Genomic DNA, 18,013 nt, shown 5'->3' with positions numbered 1-18,013 from the left:
GAACCTGAAAGGGGGAGAGTAGGGAACAGGTGCCACCAGGGAGGAGGTGGGGAAAGTGGGAGTGTTCGGCAGGGAGGAGAGGAGGGAGGGACATGCAAGGGGCCATGGTGTGTGTGGTGGGGAGGGAATCTGAAGGGGGAATGGTGGGAGGCAGGTGTTATTTGGGGGAGGGTGGGGATGATGGGGGTGCTGGGACTAGGGAGGGAGGAGGGAGACTGGATGGGAGAAAAAAGAGTAGAGATGAATGAATCTTGGGGACCCAGGAAACCCAGTGGGAAATGTGATGCCCTTGAAACCCAATGAGCAATGTACACACAGTGTCTGAACATTAGTGCATGTATACCTGGGAGCTGCTTGGCAAGGAACACAGTGCCAGACAGAAGAGACCTCCCTTTGAGTGGTTGTTGAGGGTGGTCCAGGAGACTCCCAAAATAACACCACAGGCTATTGCCAAACCTCTTGGTTTTCTCCTAGAACTAGTAGAAAAGATCCTACTGCTGAAGACAGGACATACTTCAGCTATAGGACTTGAAGCAATGGAGCAAGAACTGACCTGGAAGCCTTCTAACTGAAGTATTGCTATCATAATGCTAGATGATAATATGCAAACTGCCAAGGGAGAAAAACAATCAATGGCCCAACCCATCCCTAAAGCCTAGTAACCATAATGACCTGCTTGGCAAACTACCTCTATCAGTGCAGTAGTGGCAGTGTTATCTAAGGACAATCAACAGCTATCTAAATGAACTTGAAGCCCTCTCAATAGGAGGGAACTCATGGGTGGCACAGTAAGCTCAGCCAAATACACTAGTCGGAGAGGACATAGATCCTAGAGAAAACCCTATCTTTTTCATATCTCTAAACAAATGAAATTTCTTACTATATGCTAAATATCAGCCCTTATATTTACAGACAAGCGTACCATATAGCACTCATCAAAGAAGCTTCTTTTTGCAACAGATGGAGTCTACTGCAGGATTGAACAACTGGTCAGACACAGAGAACATACAACTGAGAGATGCCCAGTACTAGGTGACACATCTACAGTTGAACTTTTACACCTAAGGCTCATGGAACATAGCAGAACAATGGGTAGAGAGAAAACTAATGCATCCCTCAACTCTCACCAGTAAAGCTTCCTTATACAACAGAGTGCAATGCACACAGAAGGCCACAACTGGCCAAGTTTTAAAGAAGAAGAGACTGCAGAGTGTATATCCTTGGATGGGACTCCTATATGGTTACAGAGTGCAATGCACACAGAAGGCCACAACTGGCCAAGTTTTAAAGAAGAGACTGCAGAGTGTATATCCTTGGATGGGACTCCTATATGGCACCTCGCTCACCCACGGCTCAGGGACATTGCAGAAGATGGGGTGGAAAGAATGTAGGAGCCAGGACTGGTTCATGAACACAGGGAAGCAGAGGCTTTCAGACCACTGGGAGCTTGCGCATGTGAACTTGTGGCAACAGTGGCATTGAGCACAGGACCCATGCCAACTCAACTGAACAAGGGCCCAAAGGAGGAGGAGAGAAATGGTGGCGGGTCAGCACTAGACTGAGAGCTATTGGAGACTGAGTGCTACTGGAGTATGCCTTACATACGATCTCTAGATGGGCTGACTAGACTCCAGTGGACGAATTGGCACTGAAGGACATCTGGGTGCAAATGCTTGACTGGCTAGGACTTAACGGGTATGGCAGAATGCATGAGGTTCAGTGGAGTAGAAGAGGCGTGGATGGAGAGGGGTCTAAATTTGATTAAAAACTGCTACTGGTATTTCTAATTTTGAAGATGTGATTCTGCTCACTTGTCTAAACACCAAGCTGTTATTTTTCTTAGCAATGATGTTTAAAATAGATTTTTTTTAAAAAAGAAAAGTAAAAAGTACAATTTATTTTCAATTGTGCTCAAAATATTTTGCTGGCATTCTTATTTGCCCTAAGCAAAGTCTAAGAGAATTGTCATGTCTTTACATAAGTGAGACGTCAACATTTCAAAACATTATTTACACCTGGTTTACAATTCCACATAGAGGTAGTCTTCTGTAGATACCGCCTGACCACACCACATTGCCCTGACCGGGCCTAGAGAGAAGCTCCACACACCTGTGACCCTCAGTTCGTATAGCTCAGTTTGTAGAGTGAATTTGCATCACTAACTACAAGGCAGCCTTAATGGCCACATCTCTCTAGCCATGTGATGCTCTTTGAGCTCATAGTTGACTTTGCCTCTAACATGAGTCCTCATTTCCATTAGGGAGGGCGAGAGGAAACAAAGGACCATGTAGGGCTGTTGGCTGACCAACCCCAGCAATTCTGTGGAACTCAAAGGAATCAGATGGTATAAAAATGTGGAGTCTTTAGCAAAATAAAGTACTTTTAGTGGCAGGAGTCAAAGGTAAAGCTGCTACTGGTGTGTATGTATCAAGAAGTGTGTAGAAATGAAGAAGCCAGTTGGTTGAGTCTACTTAATATTGGGGATCTCTCTAAGAAAATATGATAGGTTTAACCCTTAAGGGTTGCAGGTGGTTAGGTAAAATAATAACAGGAGCTAGTGCTTAGTGAATACCAAACATTGAACTGATGGCTTTACATGGCTTATCCCATTTAACTCACATAATGATAATATGAAATATGAAGCATTTATTAGCCATTTTTCAGACGGAAACTGAGGCTTAAAGGTGTTCTAAGAAATAGCCAGGAAAAGCAAATTTATAGTGACAAAAACTTGTGTTTAGCATTACAAAAATCACGCCCTGGTTCACCCAGGTTTTAGTATTATGACCAAGGGTCAAATATGTCCAAATCTTTCCCTACATTCATCAACTCTCTTCTCAAGGGCCCCACAGCCAAATGAAGACTCAAAGTTATCACTGCATTAACAGCCACATTCTGTGAGGCCCCAAAAGGGATCTGGTAAGGCAGAGCACAAAGCTTGATTTACACCTGGAGACAGAAGTGGGGCATCCTAAGCAGCCTAGGCCCCCAGGAATCCAAACCTCGGTATAGCCCTTCTCACGTCATTCACACCTACAAGCGCACCCTAAGACAGAAGAAAAGCAGGAGAAAAGTGTGGCTGTTACCTAGCTCTGCGATTGCATGTTTAGAGGAGGTGGAAGAGAAGACAGAGATGATCTCTGTCTCCTGCAGGAAGAGAATGAAGCCTTCACACGTGCCCAGCTTGAAGCCAGGCTAGCTTTGCTTGCTAGTAAGCTATAGCACAAGTGTCTTGAATTCAGGAATTGTCTATTCATCAGACAAAGAGCCAGAAGGTGCAAGGGGAGGTGAGAGGGGAGATTGGCAGATTAGGTCTATCATGTTGAAGTAAAAGAAGCAGGTGGTACAAGCTAGATTAGATCTCACACTGGGGAATGTTAGAGAAAGTGGCTGGTCTGCAGTAGACTGCTGTCAGGTGAGATCATCTGTGCTTCCCTCCTAAGGCTATACTTACTCCCTGTACAGTCTGGATCAATGAAGTTCCCCAGTTCTGTGGGACCTAGAGCACTTTGAGAGGTCAGAGAGACGCCATCTTCCTGAGCTCAGCTATGCTCACCTGCCAAAGATACCCCTGAGTAGAAGGGACAGGGAGAGACATGGGACCCTCACCTGAGTGTCCAGCCATACCTCCCAACCCAAGGTAGGCACTTTGGTCCTAATTGCAAGTGGCCTGGGGGAAGGGCTAGAGTAGACAGGCTGGGGAAGACCAAGAGGGCTGAGTTCTATTTAGGCAGCTATGGGGAATGCCAGGTTGAAGACTTTCTGGTGCAGTGGCCTTATGGGGGAGCACCCACACTCCTATAAGTAACCTCTTACTACTCTGTAAGTAAGCTCAATAAACTCTCTGGTTTCCCAGAGCGTTCTTTGGTGGAATCCTACCTTGGTTTATCATTGGAACTTGGGAGGAGGACCTCTTTTACATTCACCCACCCAAGGAATTTTAGTAACAGCAATACAGGAAAGAGCCATTTCCAAGAAAAGATGGTTCGCTCCTCACCTAGCTCAGTCAGATCCTTTCAGACTCACATCTTTCTAATTCAAGGCTGTAACCACTGTGTGTGTCAGTATCAGTCTATAGTCATGCTTTTAGCTCTTGCCATGGTAATGTGCTCCAAAGCTGCTGTAAGACGTGACTATAGATCACTAGGAAAGACTTCCCATGTTCCCTCCCAGAGAACCTATCAGAGGATCACACTTACACCCAGTGGGCCACTGACCCAAACATCAGGGAGAACTAGTCTCATGACAGACTTTGATTTTTGTTACAGATACTCATTTTCCTGGCTTTCTCATGGGCAAGTCAATGAGAATGTGGAGAAGAGGCTGGAAAGGTGAGCTGGGATCTCAGCATCCACATCAGGCAGCAGTGCCTTCTGTTTCCGAGAGGCAGAACGTTTAAGGCACAAAGTCTGGGACCAGACAGCTGAGTTCTAATCCCAGTTGGTCTCCCCAGGCATTCATTTCTACATAAGTAAAAAGGTGATAATCATAGTGCCTTATCCTAGGGGTGATGTAAGAATTGTGTAAGTCAATAGCTACAAAGCATTTAGTGTCCGGATTATAAGAAAACATACAGTCAGTGTTAGCTAGTAGAATGACTGTTAGTAATTCTGCAACTAATGGTGCCACTGAGAGGGTAGAGATAAGATGACAGCCTTTCTTTCAGGTGCTTAGTACACAGGATACAGGAGAACAAAGATGTGGAAAGACAAGAAACCAGTTAAGAAGATGCTGTAATACAGGGTGAGAAGTGCTGAGAACACAGTGGGTCAAAGGCAAAGGAGAGAAATGGACCTGATGCCAGTTACAAACCTGGCAAGGGCCTTGACTTGGTGGTGGTGGAGATGCACCCATCAGGGAGAAAACATGTCTATTTTCACAAAGGATGTTGCTGGAGTTTCACTAAGATGTTGATTTTACCTATCCTACAGTGCATTTCTTGTTCATCCATTGGTCCTGCTACACAGCAGGCATTCCAAGTTTGCTGGAAGAATAACCGTCAACCTTAGCCAGACACAAATGCAGTAGGAAGCATGTGCGGATGGATGCATTTGTGCACAATTACTGAAAATATGAAACAAACGACAGCTACAAGTTCCTTATGTCCACTTAAGTGAGGAGATAAACAAGTCATTACCAGGCTGATAATTACCCTCAGTAGATTACTGCCCCTAAGATGGCAAGGACCTACAGCAGAATTTCATATTGAAAGGCAGGTCAGTGATGCTTCCCCAAATACAGCAGCTTCATATACCAAAAGTACATGTGACAGCTCACCCACTTCCAACATCTGCTTTATTCTGGATTATAAAGGGGTTTCTGCTAGTAATTTGTGTGCTCAAATTTGCATAGTCTACTGTTCTAGTAAATGGAGAGAGATTATCAAAAACTATCTTCAAACATGTTTGTAGTCAGGAAATTTCTTTATTCTGTATTTATTTATAAGCCTTAGGAATACTGATTGTAATTTGGGGCTGGATAATTCTTCAGGGTAGATGGTTGCTTCGTCAACTGTAGAATTGTTGTAACAGTTCTCAAAGAGCCCTCCCCCCCCCACCCCGCCTGGAGAAATATTGCTTGAACTTCCATGCAAACCACATATATGAGAAGGGAGGGTAGTGTTTCCTTTCTAGTTCAACAGATGAGCAAACTATCTATGGCCAGTGTTTGGTTTTTTCCTCTTAAATTTTAAAAATAATTAATGTACATTAAAATGCTATTGTTTTAGACAGCAACCCCATATTTAAGCATCACTAGATTGTGAACCATCCAACCCCAGCTACCTCTGCCATGAATGTTCCTGGGCCCCTGTAGACCTACTTCCCCTGTCCATTTTCTTTCGTCTACCTTTGAATTCCCAAGCTGCACCAGGTGTGAGGGCTCTTTCACTGTAATATTCATGTGTCATGGAATTCTGGTTTCCTTATGCTACCCCCAGATGACTTTTATCCTGTATGCCACACAGCTCCTGTCTCACAAAGCAACTGATAACAAGCCATTAATGACAGGACGCCAGTGCAACCCCTCCCACCTGGATGGCAACTTGGTTTCCAAAGACTTCCATGTAAGATGCTGAGAATTGCCTAATAACCAACTCCATTCCTCCTACACTTTTGGCTGCACGCTCTGCCTGAAGCTTCACAATCAAGTTACTAAGTGCAACTTAAAGAGAAGGCCAAAAGAAGTCACTAAAAAAAGCCCGGAGATTACCACAACCCCCACCTGACAATGCTGAACATCTAGTCCTTGAATTCCTGTCTCTTCTACTTGCTCCAGGACATGTCCTCTCTCCACCCCCACATACCACCAGCAGAAAGAAGGGAACCTTGTTCCCTGAAGGCATGGGCATGGGCTTAGAGATCAGTTCACCTATGCTTTAACTCTGTAATTTACATCTAACAAACTTCTTTTCCACTTGGTCTGTCCCCAGCCTGAACCCCCAAAGACTCATCTCCAATTGTCTATCAGCTGTTTGCGTCCAGATGCCCTTCTCCTGTGAAAGGCTATGCTCTGTGCAGATAACCACATGTTCCCAACTTATGACCACACATTACTATACACTCCGTAATGCCATGGGCAAGGCACCACCACACCGGCTCCATATTATAAGAAATGCTAGGTTGGCACCAAGGACTCATCATAATCTCATTACAATGAAAGATGATAGGTAGGTAGATGATAGACAGATTTCCAGATCCAGGGAAGATTCGACTTAATTCCACAGCCCTTCCTACCCACTCCTAGTAAAAGTCCAGACCTGCTGGGAGAGAAAGTGCCTTGAGCACAGCACCCTTTTCCATCCACGGGTCATTCAATGCAATCTCCTGCCTGTTCCCAGACTGCTACAGAGTAAAACATGAAATAAAATGATCTGCAGATTCCTCAATATAGCCTAATCAGGGACTGAACTATAATCGCCCAACGCTCTGCTGGGGCAAAGACACCCAGAGGCTCCGCCCAGAGCTCCCGGGCTTCTCCCCGCTGTGCCGGAGACCAGCCCCGCAGGGTCCGCAGAGCAGCTGCCCCGCGGGGAGGCCGGCCCAGCAGAGCTCGGTCGGATCTCCGCCAGTGGCCGGCAGCTACCTGGTCCAGCAGCCGGTAGATGGTGATGCCCGAGGCCTCCACCAGCAGCTGCCAGTCGGCCCCGGCCAGTGCGGGCTGCCGGAGCTCGGTGCAGGCCTCCTGGAACTGCTCATCCGAAAAGCCGCCCGGCGCACTCGCCATCCTTCCGCTACCCAGCGTGTGCCCGGAACACTGGTCACTCACTGGCCCCCAGGGAGCTCGGGGGCGGGGCACAAGGTAAGCCCGGGTCTAATTGGCAGGGAAGGAAGGAGAGGGCAGGACTTCTCTAGAAGGCGGGCGTGGGAGGGGGCGTGTCCATGCCTTAGAGTGGGCGGGGCTAAGCCATGAGTGAGAAAGCTGAATAAGACAAAATTAGAAAAAATGTTTATCTGGAGAAAGAAGGAAAAAGGCTAGAGAACTGAGGAAACTTCTAGAGAAAGTAGCACATCCATCCCATAACCACCTCCATATACTTCAAACCTGTGTGGGGCCACTACCTTTTGGAAGATGGAAGGTCTCTTTGGGAACAGGGATGGTCAGAAATCAAATGCTTGAAAATCTGAGGTCAGATGCTAGGACCCCGTTTAATTTTATTATTACTAATAAAATCCCTGTTGCTATCACTCATTTTAAAACACAATTCTGAGAGCTAATCCTTTGGATTCATCAGAAGACCAAAGGACGACATGGGCCCAAAAGTAGTTAAGAAATGGAATCACAGTTGGTAAGGCTTTTTGCCACCCCACTGAGTAACAATTACGTGAGGGATATCATGGTATCTGGGTTTCTGCAGCTTGAATAATTTAGATCTTTGTCCAACTCAGAGATATTTTGTTCCTTTGACATCCTGTAGTGTTAGTGCACTTTTTACCCAAAAACTGTATCTGGCTTTAAATAAAGTAGATGGTTTAGACATCAAAACAATGCAATAGATACATGACTGCCAATATACTCTGGAAAGATGTGTTTCCTAATTTGTAAGGCCAGTCAAGGACGGTGGTGCCATGTAGAAGTGAAGAGGAAATCGACCATAAATATGCCTCCTCAGTGCCTAGTAAGGTGAATATTTCATGATTAGATTTGATTAGATCCTATGATGTTGCAGGAATAAACTGAAATGCAATTCTTTCTGCACCAGAAGAGAAAGTTGATGGCAAACCGACTTAATGTCAAATTACAAAGGACCCAAGATCACGTTTGCCACTCAGTCCCAAAACAGCAGAGATCAATCACTGCTTTATTCAGGTCAGTGCCGATTTGATTTGTTGCTAGGGGAGAAGGAAAATGAGATCTTCCTAAACTAAATGCACAAAAGATTGATTGGAGACATACTTTTTAAAAAATATTTTATTATTTTTATTTTATGCATATTCATGTATTGCCTGCATCCATGTAGGTAAGTGCATCCATGTCATGCAATGCTTATTGTAGGTAAGTGCATCCATGTCAAGCAATGCTCACGGAGATCAGAAGAGGCTGTCAGATCCCCTGGGACTGGAGTTACGGACAGTTGTTACCTGCCATGTGGGTGCTGGGATTTGAACTGCCGGGTTTTCTGCAAGAACAACCATTAGTTTTCTTAACTGCTGAGCCATCTCTCCAGCCCCTAGAGGTTTTTTTTTTTTTTTTTTTTTTTTTACTGTTTTGATAGTGGCTTGTAAGTTTTCTTTTATTTGTACAGACTATATTTGACTTAAACTAAAATCAGTTGGTTAAACAAGCATTCCACCAAAAAAATCATTGACTATGATTTAATATAGAATATTTTCATTTATCTTCTCCCTGTCCTGTGGGGGTAGAGATAAGTGGCTTCCTAGGGATTACTGGCCTGCCAGCATAGTCTAAATCAGCAAGCTCCAGGTCTCAGTGAGAAACACTGTCTTAGTAAACGAGGTGGGGCCAGCAAGATGGCTTGGCTGAGGACCTGAGTTTGATCCCCAGAACCCACAGTGGAAGGAGAGAGCTGACTGACTTCTATATGAATGCTGACCAAACTCCACACAAGTGCCGTGGCACACATACACACTCATTCACACACATACACACTCATACACACACAAACACACACAAACACACACACACATCATACATTAGTCACATGCCCATGTACACACACTAAGACCTAAACTTTTTGAAGAAAAAAACAAGATGGATGACTCCTGAGAAACACCACCTGAGGCTGATCTCTGACATCCCCCACATACGTACACACACAACGTGCGCACACATCACACACACACACATAAGCAGTCCATATTGTTATGGAAACCGGGCAGTCAGAGACCAAACATTACTCAGAGAGCCAGAAAACTGACTTTATTTACACTAGTGGACCCACAGGAGCTAACACTCTGAAGTTTTGGGCCTCGAGTTACAGAATTCCCCAGTCAGTTTTTATACATCTCCACATATCATGTCTTAACTGCTACCACACTGGTAGATTCAAATTACAGCTTACATGACTACCAGCACAGATGCTTATGCATCCCAAAGTCACTGAGGAGAAATTTGTTCTGCAGGTGTGTTTACAGAAACAGATATTGGACTGGAGAGATGGCTCAGTGGTTGAGAGCACTGGCTGTTCTTGCAGAGGACCCACGTTTGATTCCCAGCACCCACATGGTGACTAACAACTGTCCATAACTCTAGTTCCAGGGATCCAACACCCTCTTCTTTCCTCTCAGGCATGGTATGACATGGCTGTGCTTATATACATGAAGATAATACATTCATACACATAAAACAAAACAAAACAAAATATATGTATAAGGAACATATTAAGGACGGGGCAGGGATGACTTTTATAAAAATAGACATACCCTGGACTAGTGGCTTTTAATGAACCATGTGTTCTTTTGACCTGGGCACCTTGTTTCCTGGGAACCTCAATTTAATACTCCACCCAAAAACACAATGAATTAATGTGGGTGTGCTTAAGAATCAGCTAGTCAAAACACTGAAAGACAGCTCACCCACCTTCACTGAAAACATGAAGATTGAGAAAGGATGCATGACATTGTGTGTACAAGACATTCTAGAACTAGGGATGAAGGGACAAGATTGTCTGATAAGATATGGGTGGATTCAAGCATGTGCTTGCCCAACTGAACCTGGAAAAATGGTTTTGAATAACAATTATGGATGAGACTTGACTTAAGACAGTTCCACTGCACAGTTTCAGCAATAGAGTTCCAAAGACAGTTCTAGGACACAGTTCCAGGAGACATCTGGGGGAACAGGCCCCTACTTAAAAACTTAATTAAGAGTCAGCTGTTTGATTCATGTATCAACTGTAACGTTGCCATGGTAATGCCACAGCAGGAGTTTAAATTCATCTTATACCAAAATGTATTGCTGGTGCCTTAGCAGGAAGGATAATTGAGAACAGGTGTTCTACTGAATAACTGTGGCATTCTTTTCTCAAGATAGCTTTGAGGTCTGTGGTGTTCTTCATTTTAGTAAGCATTCATAAACCAGTATAAGGTGAACACCATGTCCTAAAATATAAAATCAGTAATTAATCTACGAAAACAATATCAGACACACATAAAAGTAGGGTTAAATTCATGGATAATTTTTCCTCTTATGTCTATTGTGATTTGGGGAGAAAAGATACAGGGGAGAAAAGTAAGTGAAAGCAAGTAGGAAAAGACTCCATCTCCACATAAGAATGTCAAATAATTCAGGTGGAAACAAAAAAATATAAAACCCTCCTTTCTCACCCCCAGTGAGATGGATTTGTGAAAGGATCTTCAATAAATCTTAAAACATTAGACAAAAGATTGCTGGCAATTACACCAATAACTTCAAAATGTCACCCACAGATTACTTACTACTCACACACAGACAAGTGTAACTCAGTGGAGAGATGTGATGATCAGCGCCTTAACTCAAATCAGTAGGTTTACAAATAGTGAGACAGCTGACCCTACGGTTTCCTGAAATTACACAATGAAAAGGTAACAACATCATCTAAACTTTTTTGCAAAAATGTTTAACCTGTAATTAGATATAAGACACCAATTAGACAAATAGAGAAAGTGGAAAATTTGTCAGGATAACTAGTCTGAATGTTTTTTTCTTAAATCAATAAAAACTTAAGAGAAAAAACAACTATATATGATACATAAATTCTAGTTGGATTGTAGAAGTCAAAATTATTAACATTTTTTAAATAATAAGAGATACTTGAATATAAAGTTTTAGGATGATGATATTATAGCTTTTTTTTTTTTTTTTTTTTTTTTTTTTTTTTTTTTTTTGTGAGACGGAGTCTCCCTGTAGCCCCAGCTATCCTGGAACTCACTATATAGACCCGGCTGGCCTTAAACTCTCAGATATCTGCCTGCCTCTGCCTCCAGAGTGCTGGGGTTAAAGGCATGCACCACCACGCCCAGCTTGTTTTTGTTGTTGTTTATTTTTATTTATTTATTTATTTTTAGCTATTTTTAAGTATAGAAATAGTATTATAATTTAGAGAAGAAGGCTTTCATTCTTAGGAAATACATTCTGAATTACTTAGGGATAAATACCATGTTCCTTATAAGTTACATTCAAATATTTCACTTTATTGTTTTTTGTTTTTTGTTTTTTTTTTGGTTTGTTTTTGGTTTATTTTGATTTGGGGATTTTTTTCTTTGTTTGTTTGTTGTTGTTTTGACAATTTCTCTCTAGTATCAACCCAGGTGCCTCGAAGTCACTATGTGGACCAGGCTAGACTCCGTCTCACAGAGATCTGCCTGCTTCTACTTCCTGAAGGTTGGGATTAATAGAAAGTGCCACCACGCCCAGCTCAAATGTTTCACTTTAAAAGTGTGATTGATGTGACTGGAGAGGTGGCTTGAGAGCACTGGTTGCTCTTGCAGAGAACCCAGGTTTGATTCCTAGCACCCACATGGCCACTAACAACCATCCATAACTGCAGTTCCAAGGGATCTGACACCCTCTTCACGCCTTCACAACCACTGCATGACTTGGGTGCACAGAGCATTCAGGTAAAGCACTCATACACATAAAATAAAAATATAGTAGATCAAAAAGTGTGATAGGTATATAGACAGAAAAAGAAGCAACTATGACAAGGTGTAAAGAAGACGGCCATCAGGTCTGTTTTTCGGTTCCTCCAACTTTTCTATGTATTTGAAACTATTTAAAATAAAAAGTTATGAAAAAAATCCAGTTATGTTTTCATGGGTGTCCTGGTTTCTTTTCCTGTTGCTGTGATAAAATGCCCTGACAAAAACAGCCTGAGGAAGGAAAGGTGTATTTGACTGACAATTTCTATTATAATTCATCAAGGCAGGGAAGTCACAGCAGCAAAGGCTGGAAAGGACTGGTCACATATATTCAGAAGCAGAGAGCAATAACTTAATGCACGCTTACTAATGCCCAGCTTTCCCTCTCCATTTCCTACAATTCAGGACCTCCTGCTGAGGGAATAATCTCATCCATGATTACGATGAGTCTTCCCACATCAATTAAAATAATAAAGACAATAGCTCACAGACATTGTCAGAGAGGATAACCCTAATCTAGGCAGTCAGTCCCTTAGAGTTGTGTCCAGAGGTTTGCCTCCTAGGTATTGAATTGATAATATTAACCATTACAGTTGGTGAGGATCAGAAAGACGAGACTTCATCAGTGTGACCAAGTTGGGGAAGCAAATAGAGAGGTTTGATTGCCCTATGTTCCTTTTAATGTACTGACATGAGCTATAAATCTAAAAGCAGAGAGAGCTAAAGCAAGGCAAGAGGTATATGTACCTGGGTGGTATTGGTAGGGACAGGGATTGGTTCATTATTGTCTCAATTTTAATTCTGTAAGAGGATCCCCATTGCTTGAAAGTATGGCTTGTTCTCAGGAAATGATTGCTCCTGCTCCAGGGTACAGCCCTCATGGATAATTGCCCTATCTGGGGGATAATCCTGCTAGGCTCTATAGCGCTTGCAAGCTAAGGTTTAGGATGGTGACTTATCCCGGTGCTTTTAGTTTTCCTTGCATGATTAATATACCTACCTCCAGAGGTAAGCAGGGGACCTAAAGGAGAAGGAACAGACACACAAAATAAAGGCATGGATGCTGGATTTGTATCCTGCTTTTGGTGGCTTGTGGGCGCAAGTGAGAAATCAATGGCTTTAGAAGGGTAGCTTGCAATTCAGCTGAGGGTCCTTTCCACCCCTCAAGCTCCCCTTGGTGGATTCTTACAAGGAGACACAGCTGATCACAAGGAGATAGTCACAGGTTTCTCTTAGAATCGATTTCTATAAGAACAGATTAGCCAGCAATCAGCAATGCATTTCCTGTGTCAAATTCCTTCCTGCTTAGATACGGGAAGAGGTTTTGTTTTGTTTTATTTTGTTTTGTTTTTTTCTATACTGACACTTGGCTGATCACTATACTCATCGATTAAGATATTTAATACATCAGAGATGACCATTTCTATCAATTCAATCTATAAATCCAATGAGATTTTAATAAGAACTTGGAAAGAATGTTCATGAAATTTGACACACAGATTCTAAAATTCAGAAGAAGAGCCTAGAGATAAACTAACTTTAGAAGGCAGATAACAATTTTTAAAATTAGATTTGCTTTTTTGTTTGTTTGCTTACAAATACTTCTTTTTAAAGACAGAATTCTTTTTTAATTGATTTTTTTCAAATTTCATACAATACATCTTGATCATATGTAGACCCACTCTCCTATCTGCTCCTCCCCACAACATCCCCCTCACCAGATTTCATGCATTATGCCATATATGTTAAGGCCTACAGAGACAAGTTTGTGCCCCCCAAATGTCCCTCAGTGTGAGTCCATTCACTGAAGCCTGGACAACCTATCTATCTAAGTAGAGGCTGAGTTGGAGGTCTCTACCTGGGGTTGGGGTCACAGGACACTTGGCTGTTCCTAAGCAGCATGTGGTGGGGAGGGGCACAGGCTCTGGAATGCCTGACTGGCAGGAAGAAAGACCTGGGAGTGCCTATCTGGGGTCAGGGTCACAAGAGCGATGCAGTGTTGTCTGTGGCACAGGAGTGGTCATCTGGAAGGTCAGGGTGTTGCACTATTGCCACACAGTCTCAGTGGTGGGAATGGCAGAGGGAAGCAGTTCTGGCTAGTGGGGCTCAAGGTGGGGATTTGTGGGGGTCTACCTTTCAGGACAGGGGTCACACTTGAGCAACATGGTCCTAGTGGTACCTAACGGAGGATGAAATGATATATATCAATTATATCCCATATAATCATAAACTCCAGATGCAAAAGGTAATGAATTGTGTAAGGCACAATGCTGGAACTCTTAGATAATAGTACAAGAGTGAACCTTTATGATCTGTCCTAGTTCCATTTCTGTTGTTGTGATAAAATACCTGTATAAAAAGCAACATGGGAAAGAAAGGTTTTATTTTAGGGTCTATCTTTGTAGAGAAGTCACAGCAGCAGGAGCTTGAGACAGCTAGTGACATCACCTTCACAGTCAAGAACAGAGAGAAGTAAATTCTCACATGCTCACTTCCTTGCTTGCTTACGCTCAGCTCGGTTCCTGCACTTGTGCATTTCAGAGGCTCTATGCCTAGGGAATGGTACCACCCACAGTGGTCTGGGTCTTCCCATGAGTTAATTCAGTGAAGAGTCCCCACAGGCCAATTCAATGTAGACAATCCCTCATTGATACTGTTTTATCAAGTGATTCCAGATTGTGTTAGGTTGACAATTAAAGCTAACCATGGCATGACCTAAGCTTTTCAAAGGGATTGGGGTTGAAGCCAGAAAACAGCACACACCATTAAAGAAAAAAATAAGCTGGGGTCTACACTGCAAGCAGGAGTGCCTGTTCAACTATACACCAAAAATAGATTACAACTCAGTACTAGATTGGTAGAAGATATTTGTTATATAGATAGCAAAATATTGAAAACACACATAATTCTTAAAAATTAATAAGGAAAACCCAACCACTGCCATTGAAAATGTGAAGAGTGAAAAAACCTATGTCGCACATACACAACAACAAAAAGTTGTTCTGGGTCTGGGGAAATGGATCCATTGGTAAAGTGCTTGTCCTTCAAGCACAAAGACTGGAGTTTGATCCTCTGAACCCCTGAAAGAACTGCCAGGAATGATGGCACGTGCTTGTAATCTCAGGATGGGAGAGGCAGAAACAGGCAAATTCCTGGACTCACTAATCCGCCAGCCTAGGCAAATTGATGAGTTCCAGGTAAGCAGTGAGATGTCCTGTCTTAAAAAAAAAAAAAAAAGGAGATGGCATCTTGAAGAATGGCAACCAAAGTTGTCCCGTAACCTTCACATGCAGGTTCACATTCACACACATGGATGTGCACACCCAGAAACACACTCACACACATCAATGCTGTTCTACTTCCATAATAATTGGAGAATTCAAAGCAAGATACATACTGCTTTTGCTTTAATTACATGAAATTAACAAGAACTGAGAAACATGACATTAGCTGTTGGTGAATGTATGGAGAAATGACATAAAACTTACTGGTTAAATTGAAAATAGTAGGTTGAAAAGCCATTTGACCATCTTTAAACGTGAGGATGCACATATCAACTGCGTCACTCCACTTTAAGTACATTGGAAAGAACTGCTAATATTACTTGAGCGTGCACAGTTTTAGTGGCATCAGTTGAAAACAAATTAAGTACCCAACCACAGAATAGACAAATTAATTGTAGTATAGGTTTTGGAACAAAAACATCATTTTTTTATAGCATGAATTAATCTTGAAAGCATGAGAATGAAGAAAGTTACAAGAGAACAATTAGATACCTTTCTTAAATTTTAAACATTTATTTATTTATGCGACGTATGTGGGTATGCGTGTCGCTGTGAAGAATCGCGCTCAACACACAGGGACAAAACCAAGTTTCGGGATGCAAAAGCAAGAGGAATTTATTCATACACAGGCGCCTGCGGACGCAGAGTCCCGCTCGAGTCAGGACTTGCGTGCCGGGCTTAGTTTGGGGGGCTTTTTATAGAGCAGAAGCAAGGTACAGAAGCAGATGCATGGTTACAAGATTATTATTAGTGCATTTCAATGGGTACAAGGTATGAGGAAACAGTATTGCCAAATTCAGAGGGGGCTATGGGTGAAACTGATTGTTATCGTTAACTTCCCAGTAGGGGCTGTTATCACTAACTTCCCGGTAGGGGCCTCAGGGTGGTGGCAGGTGGTCCGACTGCAAACGTCCTATCTTCCACTGCTAGTTTCACAAGACCTGGGTTAGAATCTTGGCTTATCGAATGGCTGATTACAGTTCTTTTTCTAAAATGGCCTTCCTGCTGTCAGTCGGGTCCTTCAAAAGAATTCCCCTTTCTCTACAGCCTCCCCAACATTTGGTGTCATTAGTTTCTTGATTTTAACAAGTCTTACTGGGGAAAGATGAAATGTTAAAGTGGTTTTAATTTGCATTTCCCTAATGATTGAGGATTTGAACACTTTATGGTGTTTCTTAGTCATTTTTATTTCTTTGCTTGAGAACTCTATGTTCAGGTCCTTAGCAGATATTTTAATTGGGCCATTTTTTTTCTTGTTTCTTTGTTTTTTTTTTTGTTTTTTTTTTTGTTTTTTTTAGTACTTTTTATATTCTGGACATTAAACTCCTGTCAGATGTGCTGATGGTGAAGTTTTTCTCCCACTCAGTGGGTCTCCTCTTTGTTTCCTTAGTCGTTGCTTTTGCTGTACAGAAGCGCTTTAGTTTAATGAAGTCCCACTTGTCAATTGTTGACCTTAATTACTAAGCATCTGAGGTCATATTTAGAAAGTACTTTCCTATACCTATATCTTGTAAGCAGTATGGATTACTCTTAAAAATCTAAAAATGCATCTACAATATGATCTGGTTATGCCACTCCTTGGCATACACCAAAAGGACTCATCCTACTGCACAGATACTTGTACATCCATGTTTGTTGCTGCTCTTTTCACAATTGCTGAGAAATGGAAACAACCTAAATGTACCTCAAGTGAGGAATGGATAATGAAAATGTGATATATTTATACAATGGAGTTCTACTCAGTCATAAGCAAAGACGAAATCCTGAAATTTGCATATAAATGGATGGAACTGGAAACTCTTTTACTAAGTGAAGTAGCACAGACTCAGAAACACAAGGGACATGTGTTACTCCTCATTTGTGGATCTTAGCACCAAATTCATATGTGTGAGTATATATCCTGAGGTAACTGCAGGAACCAGGGAAATGGAGAGGGATCATGGAGGTAAAGGGAAGGAAAGAGCCTGAGAGAGGGGATACAGAAAACAGATGCTATTACCAAGGAAGAAATGGGGAAAGTTGGGGTATTCAACTGAGAAGGGAAGAGGGATATAAAAGGAGCCATGGGGGTAAAGGGAAAGGTAGCGCTCAAGAGAGGGGGGAATCACAGGAGCCAGGTATGATCAAGGGGAAAATGGAGGTACTTTAACTGGGAAGGGAGGAGGGAGTTTAGACATGGAGAGAAGAAGTAGAGATACATAAAGATTAAGTGGTATGAAAAGCAGAAGGAAATTTAATAGCTCCAAAGGGTACTGAAAAACATCTAATATCTGAACATGAGTGCATGTGCATACCTGAAGGCTATATAACAAGAAACATGGTGCCAGACAGGAGAAACCTCCCCTCCAGTTGTTGATAGGGAAGTCCAAGAGACTCCCAAAATAACACAGGCTATTGCTGTAGCCCTTGAATACCTCCCAGCATAGAACTGGAGAAATGGGCAGCAGGACCCAACCCTACCAGAACTACTGGCAGCTGATCACTGCTGGGTAAAGTAGAGTTGACATTTAAGGAGGAGACTCTAGATAGGCTGACTAGGCTCCAGTGGATGAACTTGTAATGAGGGACATGTGAGTACACAAACTTGATTCGATAGGCCTTATTAATATAGATGAAGGAAAACCTGAAATCCGGTGGGGGGGCATGGAGGGC

At 42.5% G+C, this 18,013-nt stretch overlaps 1 protein-coding gene across 3 annotated transcripts in view; it reads right to left on the bottom strand.

Annotated features, from left to right (window-relative positions):
• Pctp (phosphatidylcholine transfer protein) overlaps nt 1–18,013 on the bottom strand; it is a 76,079-nt gene that overhangs the window by 22,089 nt on the left and 35,977 nt on the right. For 2 of the 3 annotated variants that reach the window (XM_017799418.2, XM_008838434.3), the window contains exon 1: nt 7,084–7,241. The exons of the other annotated variant lie outside the window; for it this stretch is intronic. In XM_017799418.2, the coding sequence (XP_017654907.1) occupies nt 7,084–7,224 (141 nt within the window). In that variant the 5' untranslated portion in view covers nt 7,225–7,241. Of the gene's footprint in view, nt 1–7,083; nt 7,242–18,013 lie in introns of those variants that run through there. 3 annotated transcript variants of the gene reach the window in all.

This window comes from Nannospalax galili, unplaced genomic scaffold (genome assembly GCF_000622305.1).
Source record: "Nannospalax galili isolate Female #2095 unplaced genomic scaffold, S.galili_v1.0 scaffold95, whole genome shotgun sequence".
In the NCBI taxonomy this organism is placed as follows: domain Eukaryota; kingdom Metazoa; phylum Chordata; class Mammalia; order Rodentia; family Spalacidae; genus Nannospalax; species Nannospalax galili.
The sequence above is the reverse complement of the archived record's forward strand: the minus strand, read 5'-3'. Positions and strand labels throughout refer to the sequence as shown.